This window comes from Nannizzia gypsea, genomic scaffold (assembly GCF_000150975.2).
Source record: "Nannizzia gypsea CBS 118893 supercont1.2 genomic scaffold, whole genome shotgun sequence".
Classification (NCBI taxonomy): Eukaryota; Fungi; Ascomycota; class Eurotiomycetes; order Onygenales; family Arthrodermataceae; genus Nannizzia; species Nannizzia gypsea.
Window position 1 is genome coordinate 3535856 of NW_003345200.1, and position 18258 is coordinate 3554113.

Genomic DNA, 18258 nt, shown 5'->3' on the forward strand with positions numbered 1-18258 from the left:
TGGTTAATTTGTGAGGATATATTGAGCAGCCCTAAGGAGTAATAAATAATCAAATTCGTGGTTTCCAAACTCCATGCATGATGCATAATAGAAATCAGAGAGCCGCCAGAAAGATATAGGAAAAGATGTAAAGAAAAGCAAAACAAGAATAAACAACTTCTCGACCGCAAAGATACTTCAGGTACTCTTACTGCCTATTCCAATTAAGTACTCTAGTCAGAGGAGGAACCAAGTACTGCTTCAATCGCAGCCTGGTAGCCATCGTGTTCATCATGGCGCTTGTAAAAGTAGGACTTTTCAGCGGTTGGACGAAGTTCGGGTGAGAGACGTTGTAATATAATATCTTCTAACGCCTTGATGGCTTTGGGGTTATATCCTTGTTTATTCCATATGGATATCAGATTGGAGTTGAATCTAGCAGAAGTCGAGACTCCAAGGACATGATCACGCTCTACATGATAGTTAGTAGGTGAAGTATCTTGTTATACAACTGTAGAGCATACCGGACTGCACGGCGGCCTGGAATTCGTTTGCCATACAAAGGATGGCTACCTCATGGAAGAATGCCTGACTCTTTGATTTGGGAACTCGAAAAGTCCAACATCCGCCCTTCAAATTTTGGGGATCCTCCCAAACAGGCTTCGTCTCGCGACGAAAGATATGCACTGTGTCCCGGGCCCTAATCTTTTCCCAAGGATAATTGTTGTATATCCGGTAAAAGGTAGCAATATCGGCGACGTCGTCATGCAAAGGGTATAGCCTGTCACCATAGTTGACAGACTCAGAGTGTTTCTCATGCCATACGGCCCAACGATACTGGAAAGGCAGAGGTCTTAATTTGCCAATGATGTTCTGATGGAGTGTCTTGCGGGTTGGATTGAGAGCGTGACATTCATCTTCCGACACAGGTTCCAAAGCGGTAAACTTGGGAGGCTGGATGGTCATGTTGGATAGGGGGCGTTGGATGGCAGACACTCCGATGTTACTGACAGACGGAGCGAAGAGAGGATGGAGTCTCAGGGAAACTTGTCTTCATATAAGAAAGGGAGAAGAGCCAGTCGTCCGAGCAAAGCGCTTACAGATACGGCATATCACCTTTCAGAGACATCAATAGGAAGAACCGAACCCCTGTCGTGCCTTTATAAGAGGCCGGGGGAGATGCAGCACGATCAAAGAGCTGAAACGCATCTTCATGCTTCGACCTTTGACGCTGTTCGACAAAGCAAGTACCAGGCGAATCACAGCCAACGGCTCTCTCAGTTGTGCATTCATCTGCAGGGTCTTCCAGCTCCTGTGCTTGATATGCACTGCTTGCATGATAACCGCCGTACCATCATTGGCCCGTAGCAACCGTATCACTTGTGAACGAGGCTGAAGCTTGGCCCATCAACGGCTTTCTCGGGGCCCTGGCTGGAGACATCGGCAAGAGGACGAAACGCATTCGAAACCCGGTCCAACCCAACCAATGGCCCCCACAAACTCTGGCAGAGGCCTCGTCATGTCATTGACATTGTTATATATTCTCATTGTCAGGTTGTTGTTTGTTGTAGTTTTACCACCAAATTCTAGTTGCTCCTTTAAAGTTGGTGTGGATCATCCTGCACTAGCTATAAGCTCACGATTACCATATAGACATACAGAGTACAACATGGCCTCGCTAGACCCGTCGTTCTCCTTGGAAGCTGATTTCGAGCGCAGCTATAAGGAGTCCATCTATCGTAGTTTCTTTTGTAGTTTCTTTCTATCTTTCCTTCCTTTTTTTGGGAAGGTTTGCCGGGCCACATGACGTCACGTGAAGTCAAATGTATCACGTAATCTTAGCCGGAACACTTTCCTGGGAGAAAATCTTGAGGGTTTCGACTTCTATAGAGAACTACAAATCATCATTATATCTGTCTATACCCCTTGAACAGCTTTTATTTTCCGGGGCCACTGGGCATATTTATACCTTACCTTCTTTATTTCAAAAATTCTCTTCTAAGAGGTTAAGGGGATAGAAAGCTTCCATCCGGGTATCTTCTGTTACCACCATATCTACAACACGAAAGAATGATATAGGAACACAGCAGGATTTCAGGATAGGAGAGCAGCATTGCATCTCTATTAATTATACCCCTACCGTCTTAATATTGGTATCTTTTTGGCTTGGTTTCTACTCGTACCCCCTTTGACTGCGGTGTACAAGCGTCAAGAATGTCCTCATCGAAAGAACCTGAAGTATTGACTTTCCGCGATAAAGACCACTTGGGCGGCATAAGCCGTGGCTCTGGCAATTCGGACGCAAACGCATCAAGCAAAGAACCAAATCAAGATATTGGCTCAGAGATAGCCACCAAATCCTCACCACCTGAATCGACAGACTCGGACCCGACATCATCGTCTGGGTCTTCAGATTCAGATTCGGATTTCAACGAGGGGGAAAACTCGGACGAAGGACAGTCTGATGATGATGAACGAATGGAAGACCAGCCTAGATCTATACCTTCGAGACCATCCGCTACCCTTCCAAACAACGCAGCCCTGCGTGCAAGACTTGCGAACTTTTTACCTTCTCTCAAAGCCGCGAATGAAGACCTTGAGCGAGAAATCGCTGCTGGAAAGTCTATGACCCTTGAAGTTGATAACGAAGATGGGGGGCAGGGTCAGTATATTGAGATGGTAAGATATCCTCCTGCCAACAGAGGTAAACATAGCTAACTTGCCGTTAGAATCTTGGTCTGGGTGTACTTCAAGAAAAGGGGGAAGAAGATGGTGGCAATGGCAGTGATGGTAGTGAAAGTTCTGGAAGTGCCATGGACCCGAAAGAAGAGAAGAACATCGTCGACAAACTTATGGGAAAGAAATCCGACTCACAAAAGCCGAAAATTGAAGACCTGGGAGCTTAACCCGAGCCCCCGTCACCCGTCATTGAAATGCCTTTCAACTGTATTTATACCCCATTAGTTCACTTTTTGCACTTTGTTGTGTTACATTAGCGACTGCTCAATTTAGTGACACCCGCCTGGAGTAGACTTGTTTCTCGGATCAAACATCATCTATTTACGCTCATTCTTAGCAACTCATCGGTGCAGTAGTAAGTCATCAGATAAGAATGGAAAACAGGTGGCATTCTAGCTAATTGTGAGGTGAATCATACCGCTGAAGAGATGTGAAGGGGTAACGATATAAGCAAGTGGACAGAAACAACCAATAAGTACCCGCGTAACCCCCAAAAAAGAGAAAAAAAGGTATAAAGTGGGGGAGGGTAAGAAAAACTCCTCAAGAAGATATTCCCTGGCTCATAATAGCATCGCAACTTATGGTCATCCAATTATTTTCAGTTTCAGGTTTTTTTCATTAAAAGAGGATATGTATAAAATCTTGGGCAAACGAAAGGCAAGATCTCAAAGTCTAATTCTTTCCTTTTCGTTAAGAAATCTGCTTAATGCGGCATTCCCATCCGGAAGTCTTGCTTAGAAGGGGAAGACTATTTGTGACGTTAGTATGAATACGTATTGGAGTCAATAATGACGAGGTAAGTTTACTAACCTTGCACCGAGACACCATCCGAGCTCGTTTCCGTCAATCTTCTTTGCCGTCTTGACTTCTCTTTGAAGAGGCATCTCGTATCCAGTGTGTAGGAGAGCGAGCATGAAGTTAAGGTCCAAGCAGTACTCAGGACGATCGCTTAGCTCCTTCATGGCAGTGCTGTTAGATTGGAAAACTCCCCAGCTATCCTCGCCACCACAGACGATTGAAGTCAATTCATGAAGGTCATGGAGAGTGAATGAATCAGGCATTCCAAGGGGAGATGTGCGGTCATAGAAGTAAGAGAAGATGAAGACATCCTCTTTAGCAAAAGTCTTGCGAAGGGAAGGCTGGTGAATTCCGTTGAAAGAACACGGGGCAAGGTCGCAGGTTGCATCTTTCTTGAGGATCTTCTCCGCAAGGTTCCGGCATTGGGCAGCTGACGATTCCTTAGGGCCAACCATAAGTACCTCAACTTCCTTCCCTAAGGCATGGTTATCACCCAAGTTAATGGTGACATTGCGGGCCATTCCAGGAACGATACATGGGTTCACAACCTTTTGCTTGAGCCAGCCCTTGTCGTTGGGGCTGAGCTCATGCTTGGTCTCGATGAGGTGACGGTGGATAGCAGCTCTAGCAGCCATCAGGCCGTATCCAAGATGGGAGTGCTGGTAGAGTATAAAGTCTCTGCCACCGAATTTAAGGGCGTACTTGTGGTCACCTTCTGGCATCTTGTCTGGGAGGCCGTCGAGTCCTTTGCCGTTATAGGTTGGCTGGAAAACGATCTGGGTAGAGCCGCCTCCCAGGTCGAAGATGGCAGCAGTTGGGATCTCTTCCGGAGAACCAATGTTTCCAAGCAAGTAGTTGGTTGTAATCCAGGCATAGACACCCTCGTCCTTGCCTTCCATAATTTCAACACCGCCTTGAGCCTCCGAGACGACCGGGAATGGGTATACTGTCTCCAGCCGAGCTCTGACGGCTTTGAGGATATTGTCGCTCATATCCTTACCCAACATTCGTAAACCTGCGGTAGCCTTGACAGCAACAGGGGAACAAGACCTATATTCTTCCGGAACGGTCTTCATGGCAACCTCCATCAAGGGGTCAAGACTCTTAGCTGCACCCTCGGCGTCTTCACGGTATGAGCTGAGTCCAGAGCCGCCCTCTTTCGCCTCAGTCATCTTAAACTCCTCGTTTTCCAGTGCTGGAGTTGGGCCGCAGTTATTGAAGCGGTAGACATGGATCCTCGACCCCGTGCTGCCGGCATCGATCATCAAGACATATTGGATAAGAGGTTTAGAAGAATCGTGGGGCTTCGTGCATTTCATCGACGAGTCTGGTCCAGGAGCAGGAGCGTGCGGCGTCCGTGACGAAGGGGTGAGGACATATATTATGAACAGTATGAACGCGAGTATTCCACCTGTTTTCAGGTATCTCGATCTCTGGCTTTGTGTCATTGTGGCGATGGGAGCGGAGCCCTTCATGGGTTCCAGCGGGATGTTCTCAATATCGAGGCCGTGGCCGGTTGGTTTGGAGACAGAAGACGTTCTCCGGTGTAGACTCAGGTTTGAATCTACCGTGGACGAAGTTGCTCGATGGGATCTCCCTCCAGACGCTCCGGACATGCAAGCTGCTGGCTGAGAGGACAGAGAGAGGATGTCGGGATGGACCGAGGAAGGACCAAAACGAAGGTGAGGCCCAGTCGACTTTTGCGCCCTTTGCTCTCTTGCAGGGGAATGCACAGCTTTTTTAACGACAAAAAGAAGACGTAGGGATAGAAGATGGAGATTTTTTTCACGGTTTGCCTCCTGAACCCCCTAAATTGATATCAAATCAAAGAAATTTCCATACTTTTTGCTGCCCTTGTCATGAAGTTAAAATAAGGATCCCCGAGTGCCAAGAAGTGCAGCTCTTGGCTCCGAGCGTGTTACTTTTTGTCTCTTTTTCAAGGCTAACATCACACGAGAAAGACGAAGACGAAGGCACAGGTCGAGCTTTGAGAAGAAGACCTGAAACATCTGCAAAAGCCGCGCGAGGCAATCAGTGCTGTATAGAGCAGAATAGAAGCCCATTTTCTCTTGCATTAGTGGTGCACGTTGGCGCAAAATGACTTGTTTACGACCTCTGTTTTCCACTGCGCAGGCCCTGCGCTGCACTTTCATTGCTTCGATTGAATCACAGACTACTGCCCAAGCTACGAGACGGCTCTATGCGCTCCCTACACAACAATTAAGATACTATCAGTCGACGTTTATTCCTCAGTTCTCGCAACGGCCTCATTACCCTCCTCCCCCAGCTACTTCTTCCACGACTTCCACCTCTCGATCATCTCCACCGAAGGACGAAGAAATACGGAGTACACTAGTGAAAGTGGTTCAGGAGAATGGACAATTAGGAGAACCAATCCCGCTCAGGTCTGCATTAACAACGTTTGACCGGTCTCGGAACTTCTTGGTACAAGTTCGAGCAGGAACAGAAGACCAGGCTCCGATATGCAAGGTTGTCGAAAAGTCGGAATACATCGCAAGTACAAAGGCAAAGGCAAAGGGAAAGGAGAGCAAGCCTAAGTCAACGGCTGTTCAGATAAAGCAGATAGAGCTGAACTGGGCAATTGATCCTCATGACCTCCAGCACCGCCTGGAACAGCTGGAGACCTTCCTGTCCAAGGGTAAGAGGGTGTCGTTGATCTTGACAAAGAAAAAGAGGAAGAGAAGAGCTACACCAGACGAGGCGCAGCGGCTATTGGCTGCCATTGAGAATAAACTGTTTGAGATCGGGGTTACGGAGGTGAAACCGAGAAGAGGCAAAATCATGGAGCATATGGAATATGTTCTGGACAAGAAGAAGGCTGCGGCATGATGAGTTTCCATCCGCCTAGTTATCGTGTACTATTATCCTACTGTTTTCAAAGGCTCTACACATGTGCCTTTCTACCAGCATACAACGCAGGTTTGATGTATTATATCAAAGCTTATGTACCAAGTATTTCACAACTTAAGCCACAAACCAGGCCTAAGTTCAGTCTACTGCCCACCATACTTCTCTGCTTATGCCTCCCTTGCCCGAATATCCTAGTTATCTATCCTTGCTGCCTCTCTAGACACTTTCTTTGCTTCCCTCTGCCCCCAGACACCAGCTCTAGACAGGCGCTCGGGCGCAGGTGTTCACCACGTGATGCTTACCTAAGCATGTTCCTGACGCCAACAAAAACTTTTTCTCGAGCTTCAGATTTTTGCTTGCGAAAGTTCCCAGGTTGAAAGAGAGAAGAAAGCAGAGACGGAAAAAGGAGCAGAAACCTGTCGTTTGATATCGCATTTCCCCGTCGAGGCGAGCATTCAGAATGTCTACCCTTCAGAGATCCCTCAATGTGCTGCTAAGGACCGGCAAGTACGCCGCCCAGCGGCCAACCGCCGTCAACCCAATGCAGTATGTCTTCTCTCACAACAGAATGTCTGCCCGAGGAATGGCTGCTGCCTTCGAGCGTAACAAGCCCCATGTCAACATTGGTAAGTGTTGCGCCTCTGGCCTGATTTAATTGACCCTGCTGGACTGAAATCTGACTGCTGGCATAGGTACCATTGGACACGTTGATCACGGAAAGGTTCGAATTACTTCAAAGCCTCTTGTGGAAAGGATGGGAAACAGGAAATTTGGATAAGAAAACTGACCATGGTCATAGACTACTTTGACCGCTGCCATTACCAAGCGTCAAGCCGAGAAGGGATTCGCCAACTTCCTTGACTACGGATCCATTGACAAGGCCCCCGAGGAGCGAAAGCGTGGTATCACAATCTCCTCCGCTCACATCGAATACCAGACCGAGAACAGACATTATGCACACGTCGACTGTCCCGGTCACGCTGATTACATTAAGAACATGATTACTGGTGCTGCCAGTATGGACGGAGCTGTTGTCGTTGTCGCAGCTTCTGACGGTCAAATGTAATTGAATGCCCACCCAGACAGATGCAAAGATTTGACGTTTCTAACATCTATTCAGGCCTCAGACCAGAGAGCATCTGCTCCTTGCCCGCCAGGTCGGTGTCCAGAAGCTCGTTGTTTTCGTTAACAAGGTCGACGCCGTCGAGGACCCAGAGATGTTGGAGCTTGTTGAACTAGAAATGCGTGAACTCCTCAGCCACTACGGTTTCGAGGGTGAGGAAACCCCCATCATCTTCGGCTCTGCTCTCTGTGCCCTTGAGTCTCGCCGGCCTGAGCTCGGTGCCGAGAAGATCGACGAGCTATTGAATGCCGTCGACACCTGGATTCCCACCCCAGAGCGTGCCACCGATAAGCCTTTCCTCATGTCCATCGAGGAAGTGTTCTCCATCTCCGGTCGTGGTACCGTCGTCTCCGGCCGTGTCGAGCGTGGTATCCTCAAGAAGGACTCCGAAGTCGAAATTGTTGGTGGTTCCGAGACCCCCATCAAGACCAAGGTCACCGATATCGAGACCTTCAAGAAGTCTTGCGATGAATCCCGCGCCGGTGACAACTCCGGTCTCCTTCTCCGAGGTATCAAGCGTGAGGACTTGAGACGTGGAATGGTCGTTGCTGCTCCTGGATCTACCAAGGCTCACACCGACTTCATGGTCTCCCTCTACGTCCTGACTGAGGCTGAAGGCGGTCGTTCCAACGGTTTCACCCACAAGTACCGTCCTCAGATGTTCATCCGTACTGCCGGTATGTAATATGGAATATCACTATTTACCTAGATCATTACTAACTCATACACCCAACCACAGACGAAGCCGCATCTTTCAGCTGGCCTGGAGAGGACCAAGACAGGAAGGCTATGCCTGGTGACAACGTCGAGATGATTTGCAAGACCCTCCACCCCATTGCTGCCGAGGCTGGTCAGCGATTCAACATCCGTGAGGGTGGCCGAACCGTTGCCACTGGTTTGATTACCCGTGTCCTCTAAACGAAATTAAAAAAACGCCTTTAGACGGAGTTATTGCTGGTCCTCCCACGTTAGCCCATTCTGCCCGGAAGAATTCTTGTCATGTATTTCTATAATCATCCCTTTTGTTAATATCGTCCACATCACATCTGTAAGCGGGGGGGAATCCTGGGAACGAACAAATGGAGTCTGTGTCTACGAAGTTTTGGGGGTTTCTGTTTTTACTTGGGGATGGCCTCCTCTGCTTCCCTGCCCTTTCATGTACCAACAAGATATATACATAGGCTCTCTCGACTCTTTTATCTTTGGACTGCATAGCAAATTGCCAGTTCACTCTTCATGTGCTCATTCTTATGACTCTATTCTAGTAATCATCCAGTCTAATTATCAGTAATTAAATAGCGTCGCCCGAAAAAAAAGTACCAGTTTGGTAGAAGATTTCACAGATATTTCACCATTCCAAAGCCTTGTCGTTAGACCCGCAGGACGGTTCATTCTTTTCTCTGCTCCAGTTATAGATACCACCACGTTTCTTGAAACTCGTCTCATCCCAGTATACTTGCCCCAAAGCAGTAAACACGCCAACGTCCAGAATAAATGCAGACGGACCTCGGCCATCCCTATCTAGAAACCGCATATATTCATCCAGAATCAAATATGACTTGGCCATAAGATTGTTCGGCTCCGCAACAAATGAAGGTTGATGCTCATGTCGACGACAGAACTCCTCGTACTGCTGGTCGGTGATTTGAAACTTGCGCACATCCCTCATTGTTTTGTCAGAGTCATTCTCCCCTTGGACCATCAGGACCTGAAAACATTTCCACCTGAAGGGCTGTAGCTTTTCAACGACAGAATTCATGTCTTCCTGGTGGTTTAGGTTGCAGACAACCGTATTCAATTTGAACTTGATGCCGTACTCCTTGCACCATTGGGCTATGCGAAAAAGCTGCGGCACTTGATCGCCTTTTCCCCGGCCGATGTCGATGTTCGTTTGCTCGTTGAAAGAGTCGCATGACACGGCCAAGATATCGATGAACCGGCCGTATTTCTCGAGGAAATCACGTTTGACTAGGCTACCATTGGTGACTATTGAGACTGATTCCAGGTTTAGTTCTTCCTTGCAGAATTGAACCATAGGCCCAAGGAGTTTGGGATACATAAACGGTTCTCCTCCTGCAAAGTTGATTTTCCGCATGCCGGCATGTTTCAACTTGTGAAGACCCTTTTTGGCATTTGAAATGGACAGTTTAAAGGACGTGGTCGCGGTATGGAAGCAAAATCCACATGATTTGTTGCACTGGCGGGTGAAATGGTAATTCACGGACACAGGTGGTTTCTGTGTGCCAGTCGTAGCCACCGTGAAATGAACGTGCATGCTACGGTGGAAATGATAATTGCAAGGTATATGGTAACCTGCAGGGGCGATTCGCCCGGAACACCAGGGATGCTCTTGAATGGAGGCATTTTGGAAGCGTCTTCTATTTTCGGAGTTGGCTAGGGGTGAAAGTAGAATATGGACCGTGTATCACTTTGATTCCCAGATGGGTATGTTCAATATGCATCTTTTGTCGGGTAAATTAGAGGATATATATAACTTCCTGTGGGTATCAAATTCTTTTGACATCCCACATGACAGCATGAAATCAAAGGGGTATGTTGAATTGAAAACCTCCCGCAACTCCTTTGAAAGATTCTTCAAAAAGAAAGCCAGCGCTTGGATATTGGATCCATAGTGGTGGTTGAAAAAGAGGAGAAACAACTAGATGTAAAGACACTGTTGCTCAAATTGTAGAGGTATAGATCAAAGCACAGATACCAAAACCAAACAATTGAAGGAAGAGTTCTGTTGACTGCCGTGAAAGATGGAGCAAAAGACATGGTAGCCCGCAGAGTGCAGACGGCTACCCAACGGTTTGCTTGAGGATGTACGGCCTTAGGATGTTACCATGGGCTGTCAGACAATGACAGGCCGCTAGAAGCCACATCCATGCTTCTTTGTTTGCAGATGGGTTTTCAACGGCCCAGTTATCTAACTCCCTAGCACCTCTACACCTCCCCTTCAGTAGTTTATCACTGAGCCTTACCTAGGCTTTCCTGCATGAAACGGGCATAAAACCCGACCTCATGGGAAGAAAGAGTGTCACCAAAAGCCAGCTATCATGCGCCCAACCGCCGTCCTGCGACTCCGCCGCGCAGTGATTGAGGTTGAGAGAAAATTTTCCTGCGGGCCAAAGTCGAAAGACATATTTTGTTTCAACCGGGGTTCGCCATCATTCGACTACGTAGAGAATATCGGGCAGAGTGTCTTTGAAGATCAGTACTTTGACTACCGCCAACAACTATCCACGAATGGTGTCTGGGTACGGCGACGAGAGGGCATATGGCAGGCCAAAGTGCGAACAGACCGGACAAATTCAACGTACACCAATTCCCGATTCGAGGAGCTTTCTGAGCCCAGTGAAATTCTTAAGCAGGTCCAGCGATTTGTGCCTGGCGTGAGGTTCCTGCCCACAGAGAAGGATGGCAGTGATGTGAGGCTATGTGGACTAGAGGTGATGGCTCGATACACGACTTATCGAGACACCTGGAGACTTAACAAGGAGTTTGAGGTCGTGTTGGATAGGACGGACTTTGGCCATTGGGTTGGAGAGGTCGAACTACAGAGGGACGTTGAGGTAGATGAAGATGAGAAGAAGGCACTCGTCCAGCGACAAGCTGTCTCTGCAGGGATGGACAGGGAGGTACGGGCCTTTATGGAGCGTTATCAGTGGGCATTCCCTGTTAACAGGCCAGTTGGCAAGCTGTCTGCATACTTTGCAAAGAGCTGATCAAGGGGTTGGCTGTCTTTCGACTAATTACCTTTTATTTCAACATCTGTGAGAGCAGCAGAAGACATATCCGGCAGCTACTTTCAAATTGACATTTTTATCTTGTCCTTGACCAATTCAAAGTGACCTTGAGATGTGAATTCACCCAAGCTTCATTTATCATTCTTCAAATAAATACGATCCCTAGTTGGCTTTTGGTAGCCGACAACGAGCTTCGGCTAAATAGTTAACCATTAGGTACATACACTTACCGGTCCGAAATGAACAATACCCGGCTATCTCTCTGGCTGCCGGCTTCTCGGGCAGATCTCAGATTCAAATCCTTCACCCGATTGAGAGCGAGTTAAGAGTTGATTATTGACCGAGTGACTCCCTGCATGCATGGATCCTTCGGACCGGTTGCGTGTAACTAGTAGACTCCAAAAGGGAATTCGATCCTGTGGTTACTACTATCCACGGTGTTGAATAAGATATCGTAGGACGGTAAATGATAGCCACGGCTTTCTGGCTGGCCTGTTTCAAGAAGCCCCTGGGCCGCTGATTGATAACTCGCCGGCTAATATAATATCCATCTACGCACAACGTAATCCTTTTCATCATCCAGCTAACCAGGTAACTTGCTAGCAAACTAGCTCGCCGCCGCCAATGCATGAATTTGTGTTAGAGTTTCCTGGTCTCCAAATATCGAGAGCCAATTTGTTTGTTAAATACCTACTAGCTGCGCGCCGAGCAGTGGTTTATCCATGGTAGAAAGGAGAAAAGTCAGGCTGGCCGGTGTTATATATTTGATCAAGCGGACGGCACATCGAGGACGGGACAACAACGACGACAGCAGAGCCACCAACAGTTTCTACCTATCTATTTTTCTTTCTTTTTGATTTCATCTCACCCCAAGAATGGCGGATGCAAGACTCCAGCCGCCGGCCGATCCGTATGGCGACACCCTCGAGACGCTGTGGCAGCGGTCGAAAAAGAAAATTGCGCTTACGAAGAATGATTCCAAAGAACCACCCGGTAAGTCGCAGGCATCACCACCATTTGGAATCCAGATGCATGACTTGAGCCCTCCGTCTGCCACTCTTCACGCCGCATGGTGGACTTTGCTCTCTCTTTTGCTCTTTTGCTCTCCTTTTCGCTGCTCCCCTTGGTCAAACCGCGCGATCTGGGGCCCTCTTATTCGTCATGCCTCATGCCTCCTGCTGCCCCAGAGCTAGCATGGCTATCTCACATACACTAGTTACTCCATAGTCATCGTATATCCTTCCCCCAAGGAGACTCTGCGCTTGATGAGGGGATGATGAGCTGGGTCGCGGTACCTTTTCCTGTTTGCTACTGCAAAGTATACCCTATATATCCTCCGGTCGGCTGTTGACATCTCCCGGGATGCCTCTCCGTGATGGTGCATTCACATATTTTTTTTCCTGTTTATTTATTGATTCCATCCCTCCTCCTTCCCCCTTTATTTTGGCCTGACGGCGAATATCTGCTAAGACTGCACCTTCAGATTCGATTATCGAGGACGAGAGTGCGGCACTGGCGAAAGCCGCCCACGAAAGGCGGCGGGACCAGGTCCGGAGGGCCCAGCGGTGGGTTTCATTTCTGTTCTTATATTGCATTCTCTCTCTTCTCTCTCGCCCGTTGTTGTTGGTATGATGTTTGGAACCCATCTAAAGTCTGTTCCCCTTCGATATAGCAAGCACCGTGAACGAAAGGAGAAGTATATAAAGTCCCTCGAACAGGAGCTACTGCGCCTTCGACACGAGAGAGAGTCTGTCTCTAGTGATATCGACCGATTCACATCGGAAAACAGCCTCCTCAGAGAGATCATGCGAGCTCATGGTATCCAGATGCCACAGAAGAAGCCGCGGGACCGGCTAGCCAAAGTGACCGTGGTGGGCGAGCCCGGGTTCGGCCAGCGACTGCAGGTTTCTCTCGATGAAGGAGAGAACAAGATACCCAATTTCTATCCGGAAGGCTTTGGAGTGACGTTTGCCCAGAAAGTCCTACATAAAGCAGCGGATCTCTTTACGTCGCCGCAGATTGAGAATCAGATTGCTCCAGATGAGCCTCGGCCAGAGGACTTCAACAGTGAACTTCAGATACGGCCCAAGAACAGCTCAGATGCATGGGGATATGAACCGCAAGTTCCTGTGCGGTCGCATCCATACCACTTTGATTCAACTCAGGTTGCTGTTGATTTTGTTTTATTGTAATGTCGTCCTTTTTTTTTGTCTTCCCATGCTTAAATATTTCAGCCACACTCCCGGAGGAGCGCATCTGCTAACTCGTCCCGTTCCAACTTAGCCTTGAGCGTTGTTGTTTACGTCACCGTATGCTTGGGAAGCAGGGATTCTCAGGACATGCACTCACCCTTCAAGCGCCTCTGCTTGTTGGGTCCCCTCCGGTGCTGCAGAACCAGTCGACATGGGAGGTGCCTGCCAGTGAACTCGAGAGGTTGTTTGAGCTTGCAGGCGCGCTGAACCTGGACGGAGAAATCACTCCAGTACAAGCATGGCGGCTTATCAGTGACCACCCCAAGTTCTACAAGCTGGATCCCCCGGGTTTACAGAAGATAAGCGAGGGGCTTGTCAGAACCATTCACTGTTTTGGGTGAGTATTTCTTACACTCTTGCCGTATTAACTACCAATCGCTAAACTGTGCTCTCAGGTTCGGCGCTGTGCTGGACGAACAGACGTCTATCAATATCGTGGAGAAAGTATATGCATCATTTTAGCTGCGATGCCATTCTTTGTTAGTTACCCGAAAGCCGGTGAGGCTAAAAGTGTTGGGAGTCTGTAATATGATATCTGCTGGCACATATGGCGTATATATATTAGAGACTGTCGGGTTTCATTTCGGAGCAATCTAAATTCGAATAACATATATGAATGAACCCTTTCCCACTTGAAAAAATCGATGCCCACTGCTGAGGGAACTGGAACCTAGGGGCCAACAGCCTAGAGATCAAGCCTGATAAGTCGTTTGGATTCAACCTTGGTTGCAAGGCCAAGAAGCTGTTGGAATCGGCTGAATCCTTCTGACCCCTTATACGAGTCGCTGTGGCCGACATCCCGCCATCCTGAGAATGCTGCAAACTCCTCTAATTCCGGCTCCCCGTCTGCGCCGACTTCTTCCTTGTCTTCGATCTTTCGCTCTCCATCAATGCGCCATCCGCTTCGAACGATATATGGAGCAGTCATCTCTTTCAAACAGGTAGAAACGCTCCCTTCCCAGGCCCTGATGAATTCCTCTTTCTGGCCAGGAGTCATATGGAACCAATCGAGCGCTAGCACCGGCGCATCTGACGGAAGCCCCGATTCCTGCTGGTTGATATCAAGGTGTGCTAGTCCCGCAATATCAAATAGATCCTTGCCGCTCTCCAACAGGCCTTGGTTCGCATCAGATGGTATCCAATCATCATAGTGCTGCCTTCTCGTATCCCAGTTGCCGACTATATAGACAAGTGCGGGATCTTCGAACTGGGTGAAGATGTAAAATGGGAACCCGGTATATGATTCCATGGCTTGTTTGGCGGTGCGAAGAAATGCTGTGGTGGCTTCATTGGGCTTGTTGGTGGCTGTCAGGGCTGCGGGCCGCAGCTTTAGAATGGCGATCTCGGTGATGGCCATGTTCTCCAGGCTGGTGTAATGCAGGCAGTTGCTGGATATTAAAATCACTGCTGTGCACCGTAGATAAGGCTTGTAGTCAATCGGCTGTGTCACCAACAGATGGAATTCGTTGGATGTTAGGTGAACGCCGTCCATCAGATCCTGAACACATCTTGCGGGCCTTGTTGTTCCAGGGCCCTAGCTACCCAGGCAGACATGTCTTACGCAAACCACTCAAGCGGCCCCCTAACCATCTTTAAGCCAGTCCTCCGTATAGAATAGAGTAGTTAACCTTGGACAAACAATACTAGTAATATAATAACACTAATAATAGCGCCCTTTGCAACTTAAGTAAATGTAGCAAAAGAGCCTCAAACGGACGTTTTGCGGCGGAGTTAGGCTTAGTCATCCTACGGACAAAGCCACGGACTAATTAGTCATCACCGCGATCTTTCCGACCTTTTGTCCGCGTAAAACAAGCTTGCAGTCGCTGTTTCTTCCATCTGCTTCTCCTGCTCCGCTTCATAACGTTATTCGTCGCTTTAGAACGAAACCCTTGCTGGCGGTTATGGAGTTATGGCGCTATGAATCTAGAGCGCTATGGAGTTATGGTGTTATGAATCGAGCGTTATGGAGTTATGGCAACTCTCGTTATGTCCATGCGGCCATGTTTCAAAGGCACATCACGGCCCCGATCTTCGTATGCGGCTGGCTGGGGCCCTGGATGTGACTAAGTACTCCGTATGACTCGAACTGGGCTCCAGTTAATCCTCCATGGATTGGTCCAATTAGATACCCATACTCAATGCCCATGGACGGACAAACTCTTACCTCCTAATTCCGAAAGAATTGCTCACCCTGACACTTTTGGAACAGAGCGGTCCATTGCGCTTGAAACGGGGATGCGGCGACAACACGGAGCGATGTTGTGCCTGGAGGAGCAGGTTCTTTCCCTAGCCTTACTTTTTCTTCGCGATAATGATTCAGGTATCATTATCTTTTTCTTTTTTTCGACGTCATTACGGAACATCATGGCATGAGCTTTCCGCGCCTGGTTGGCTGTCGATCGCTCAGCCAAAGGATTGTTCCCATCCAAGGCTGACGATATGAAGTATCTGGATATAAAGACCCGCTGATATTCTTCTCCAGGATGGCTTCTGATACCTTTGTTTTTTGTATACAGATACAATCCTCAGTCATCTATATATATAGCCTCGTCGGACACACTCTCCATTTCCCTTTCCAGTCCAATTCAATTGCAGTTCCTTTTCTCCATACATACAACGACGTCTATACACAATAGTTGCAGGTTTCACCGCTCGGCATGCAGTCAACATTAGAGACCGAAAGGTCGACGCCTCAACGGCCTCTGTCGACATTATCAGATCATACCACGCAAATAGATGGAAACAGCCTTCCGAAAGGATCTCATAACCCTTCTTCGACCTCATTTCAAATAGAAGCCGAAAAGTCAACTGCTCCAACCGGAGATCAAAGTACGCCCAACGAAGCCGACGATGGAACTGAATACCCGGGCAAATTTGCCCTTTCCTTCATCGTCGTGGCTCTCATCCTTTCCATCTTCCTAATTGCTCTGGATATGACCATTGTCGCTACAGCAATTCCTACGATAACTGCCCAGTTCAAATCGTTAGATCAGAATGGGCTGGTACGGATCGGCGTTTTTCCTGACTGTGGTTTGGTTCCAGTCCACTTGGGGAAAGGCGTTTAAGTACTTCCACCTAAGACGGTCTCTTATGCTCGCTATCTTCGTTTTTCGAAATTGGTTCCCTGATTTGTGCGGTCGCCAATAACAGCACCACCCTGGATTGTTGGAACGAAGCCATTGGCTGGTGCCGGTGCCTCCGCCCTCACCGGTGGTGTCTACCACGATCATGGATTCTCGGTTCACACAACAACGACCGGCCTTCACAGGTATTCTGGGTGCAACTTATGGTGTGGCTAGTGCTATTGGCCCTCTTCTTGGTGGTGTTTTCACTGACAAGGTATCTTGGCGATGGTGCTTCTACATCAACCTCCCAGTTGGAGGAATCAGCGCTGCCATCATTTTCTTTTTCTTCACAGCCCCACCAGCTTCTAGACCAGTCAAGGCCTCTCTGCGCGAGAAGCTATTGCAGATGGACTTGGTTGGAACATTCACAATCATGGCAGGTGTGGTCAGCTTCCTACTGGCCATGCAATGGGGAGGAACTACCAAGAAGTGGTCAGACGGATCCGTCATCGCTACCCTGGTTGTTTTCGGACTTTTGGTCATCTGCTTTATTGTGAACGAATGGTGGATGGGCGACCGAGCACTCCTTCCGCCACGCTTGTTCAAGACATGGAACATCAGTATTAGTTCCGTCTACATCTTCTTCTTTGCAGGGCCATTCTTCGTCTTGATCTACTACCTTCCCATCTACTTCCAGGCAATCAAGCATACCTCAGCTTCAGATTCTGGAATCCGAAATCTGCCTTTCGTGCTGGCAGTCAGTATCTTCTCCACTCTTTCCGGTGGACTCATTGCGACATTCGGTCACTTCAGCTACCTTATGATTCTTGGATCCGTCATGGTTACCATTGGTTCAGGCCTAATCTATACCTTCGGCCTCGACACGCCAGCAAGCACTTGGATTGGGTATCAGATTCTTGCCGGTATTGGAGGAGGTGTTGCCCTCCAGATCCCAGTCATTGTCAGTCAAGCTTTGGCGAAACCTGAGGATCTCTCCAGCGCCACTGCAATGATTCTCTTCATCCAGACCATGGGAGCTGCTATCTGGGTGTCTGCAGCTCAAACTGCATTTGTGAACAAGATAATTCAGAGACTCCCTCACGTAGCGCCTCTTGTGAACCCGGGCCTAGTTATTAAAACCGGAGCCTCAGAACTACATAAAGTGTTCTCCGGAAAAGACCTCGACGGAGTTCTCGTCGCATACGGCGACGGCCTGAAGGTCACCTTCATTCTTTGCGTAGCTCTTGGTGGAGTTTCTGTCCTTGCTGCTGCTTTTATCAAGCCCCTAAACTTGAATAAGCTGCAGAACAAGAATGCTGTCATTGGAGTTGCCTGATAACCCCCTACCTAGTTTCCTTTCCTTCCGTATTAGCCTTCTTTTATCTCTCCTCTTCCCATTGTCCAATGTGATTATGACGTATGTAATTGATAGACATTGAAATACACTTGCGGTATATATATAATAATAATAATAGAATATATATTTCTGTACAGTTAATTCCAGAAAGTATTCTGTAATGGTCTTGCATGTTGATATAAAGACGGACACGGAGCAATTTAACTACATAACTTTAACTCAAATCTTAAATGAACACAAAGTAATTAAAGTTTTAAGGTCTCCGCAGGCTAACACCATTAATAATCCTAATGATTAGTCATGCGCGCTCGGTGTTAACACA

At 48.1% G+C, this 18258-nt stretch overlaps 10 protein-coding genes across 10 annotated transcripts; 6 read left to right on the plus strand and 4 right to left on the minus strand.

Annotated features, from left to right (window-relative positions):
• Nucleotides 1-212: 212 nt before the first annotated feature.
• On the minus strand, nt 213-945 carry MGYG_03351 (eukaryotic translation initiation factor 4E type 3-B; the record flags this gene model as incomplete). The annotated part of the gene is made up of 2 exons (XM_003175783.1): nt 213-451; nt 504-945. 2 exons carry the CDS (start codon nt 943-945, stop codon nt 213-215), a joined length of 681 nt encoding a protein of 226 aa, XP_003175831.1.
• A 1248-nt stretch (nt 946-2193) lies between these two features.
• On the plus strand, nt 2194-2885 carry MGYG_03352 (hypothetical protein; the record flags this gene model as incomplete). Its single annotated transcript, XM_003175784.1, has 2 exons — nt 2194-2658; nt 2709-2885. The coding sequence occupies 2 exons, from the start codon at nt 2194-2196 to the stop codon at nt 2883-2885; spliced, it is 642 nt and encodes a 213-aa protein (XP_003175832.1).
• Nucleotides 2886-3408: 523 nt separating this feature from the next.
• On the minus strand, nt 3409-5132 carry MGYG_03353 (guanosine-diphosphatase; the record flags this gene model as incomplete). The annotated part of the gene is made up of 2 exons (XM_003175785.1): nt 3409-3466; nt 3529-5132. The coding sequence occupies 2 exons, from the start codon at nt 5130-5132 to the stop codon at nt 3409-3411; spliced, it is 1662 nt and encodes a 553-aa protein (XP_003175833.1).
• Nucleotides 5133-5613: 481 nt separating this feature from the next.
• On the plus strand, nt 5614-6366 carry MGYG_03354 (hypothetical protein; the record flags this gene model as incomplete). Its single annotated transcript, XM_003175786.1, has 1 exon — nt 5614-6366. One exon carries the CDS (start codon nt 5614-5616, stop codon nt 6364-6366), a length of 753 nt encoding a protein of 250 aa, XP_003175834.1.
• Nucleotides 6367-6847: 481 nt separating this feature from the next.
• MGYG_03355 (elongation factor Tu) lies at nt 6848-8428 on the plus strand (the record flags this gene model as incomplete). The annotated part of the gene is made up of 5 exons (XM_003175787.1): nt 6848-7013; nt 7080-7108; nt 7187-7449; nt 7508-8187; nt 8250-8428. The coding sequence occupies 5 exons, from the start codon at nt 6848-6850 to the stop codon at nt 8426-8428; spliced, it is 1317 nt and encodes a 438-aa protein (XP_003175835.1).
• Nucleotides 8429-8858: 430 nt separating this feature from the next.
• MGYG_03356 (radical S-adenosyl methionine domain-containing protein 2) lies at nt 8859-9874 on the minus strand (the record flags this gene model as incomplete). The annotated part of the gene is made up of 2 exons (XM_003175788.1): nt 8859-9823; nt 9850-9874. The coding sequence occupies 2 exons, from the start codon at nt 9872-9874 to the stop codon at nt 8859-8861; spliced, it is 990 nt and encodes a 329-aa protein (XP_003175836.1).
• A 695-nt stretch (nt 9875-10569) lies between these two features.
• MGYG_03357 (hypothetical protein) lies at nt 10570-11238 on the plus strand (the record flags this gene model as incomplete). Its single annotated transcript, XM_003175789.1, has 1 exon — nt 10570-11238. The coding sequence occupies one exon, from the start codon at nt 10570-10572 to the stop codon at nt 11236-11238; it is 669 nt and encodes a 222-aa protein (XP_003175837.1).
• A 1652-nt stretch (nt 11239-12890) lies between these two features.
• On the plus strand, nt 12891-13973 carry MGYG_03358 (hypothetical protein; the record flags this gene model as incomplete). The annotated part of the gene is made up of 3 exons (XM_003175790.1): nt 12891-13447; nt 13543-13848; nt 13907-13973. 3 exons carry the CDS (start codon nt 12891-12893, stop codon nt 13971-13973), a joined length of 930 nt encoding a protein of 309 aa, XP_003175838.1.
• Nucleotides 13974-14196: 223 nt separating this feature from the next.
• Nucleotides 14197-14868, minus strand: MGYG_03359 (hypothetical protein; the record flags this gene model as incomplete). Its single annotated transcript, XM_003175791.1, has 1 exon — nt 14197-14868. The coding sequence occupies one exon, from the start codon at nt 14866-14868 to the stop codon at nt 14197-14199; it is 672 nt and encodes a 223-aa protein (XP_003175839.1).
• Nucleotides 14869-16171: 1303 nt separating this feature from the next.
• Nucleotides 16172-17915, plus strand: MGYG_03360 (hypothetical protein; the record flags this gene model as incomplete). The annotated part of the gene is made up of 2 exons (XM_003175792.1): nt 16172-16516; nt 16665-17915. The coding sequence occupies 2 exons, from the start codon at nt 16172-16174 to the stop codon at nt 17913-17915; spliced, it is 1596 nt and encodes a 531-aa protein (XP_003175840.1).
• Nucleotides 17916-18258: the final 343 nt, after the last annotated feature.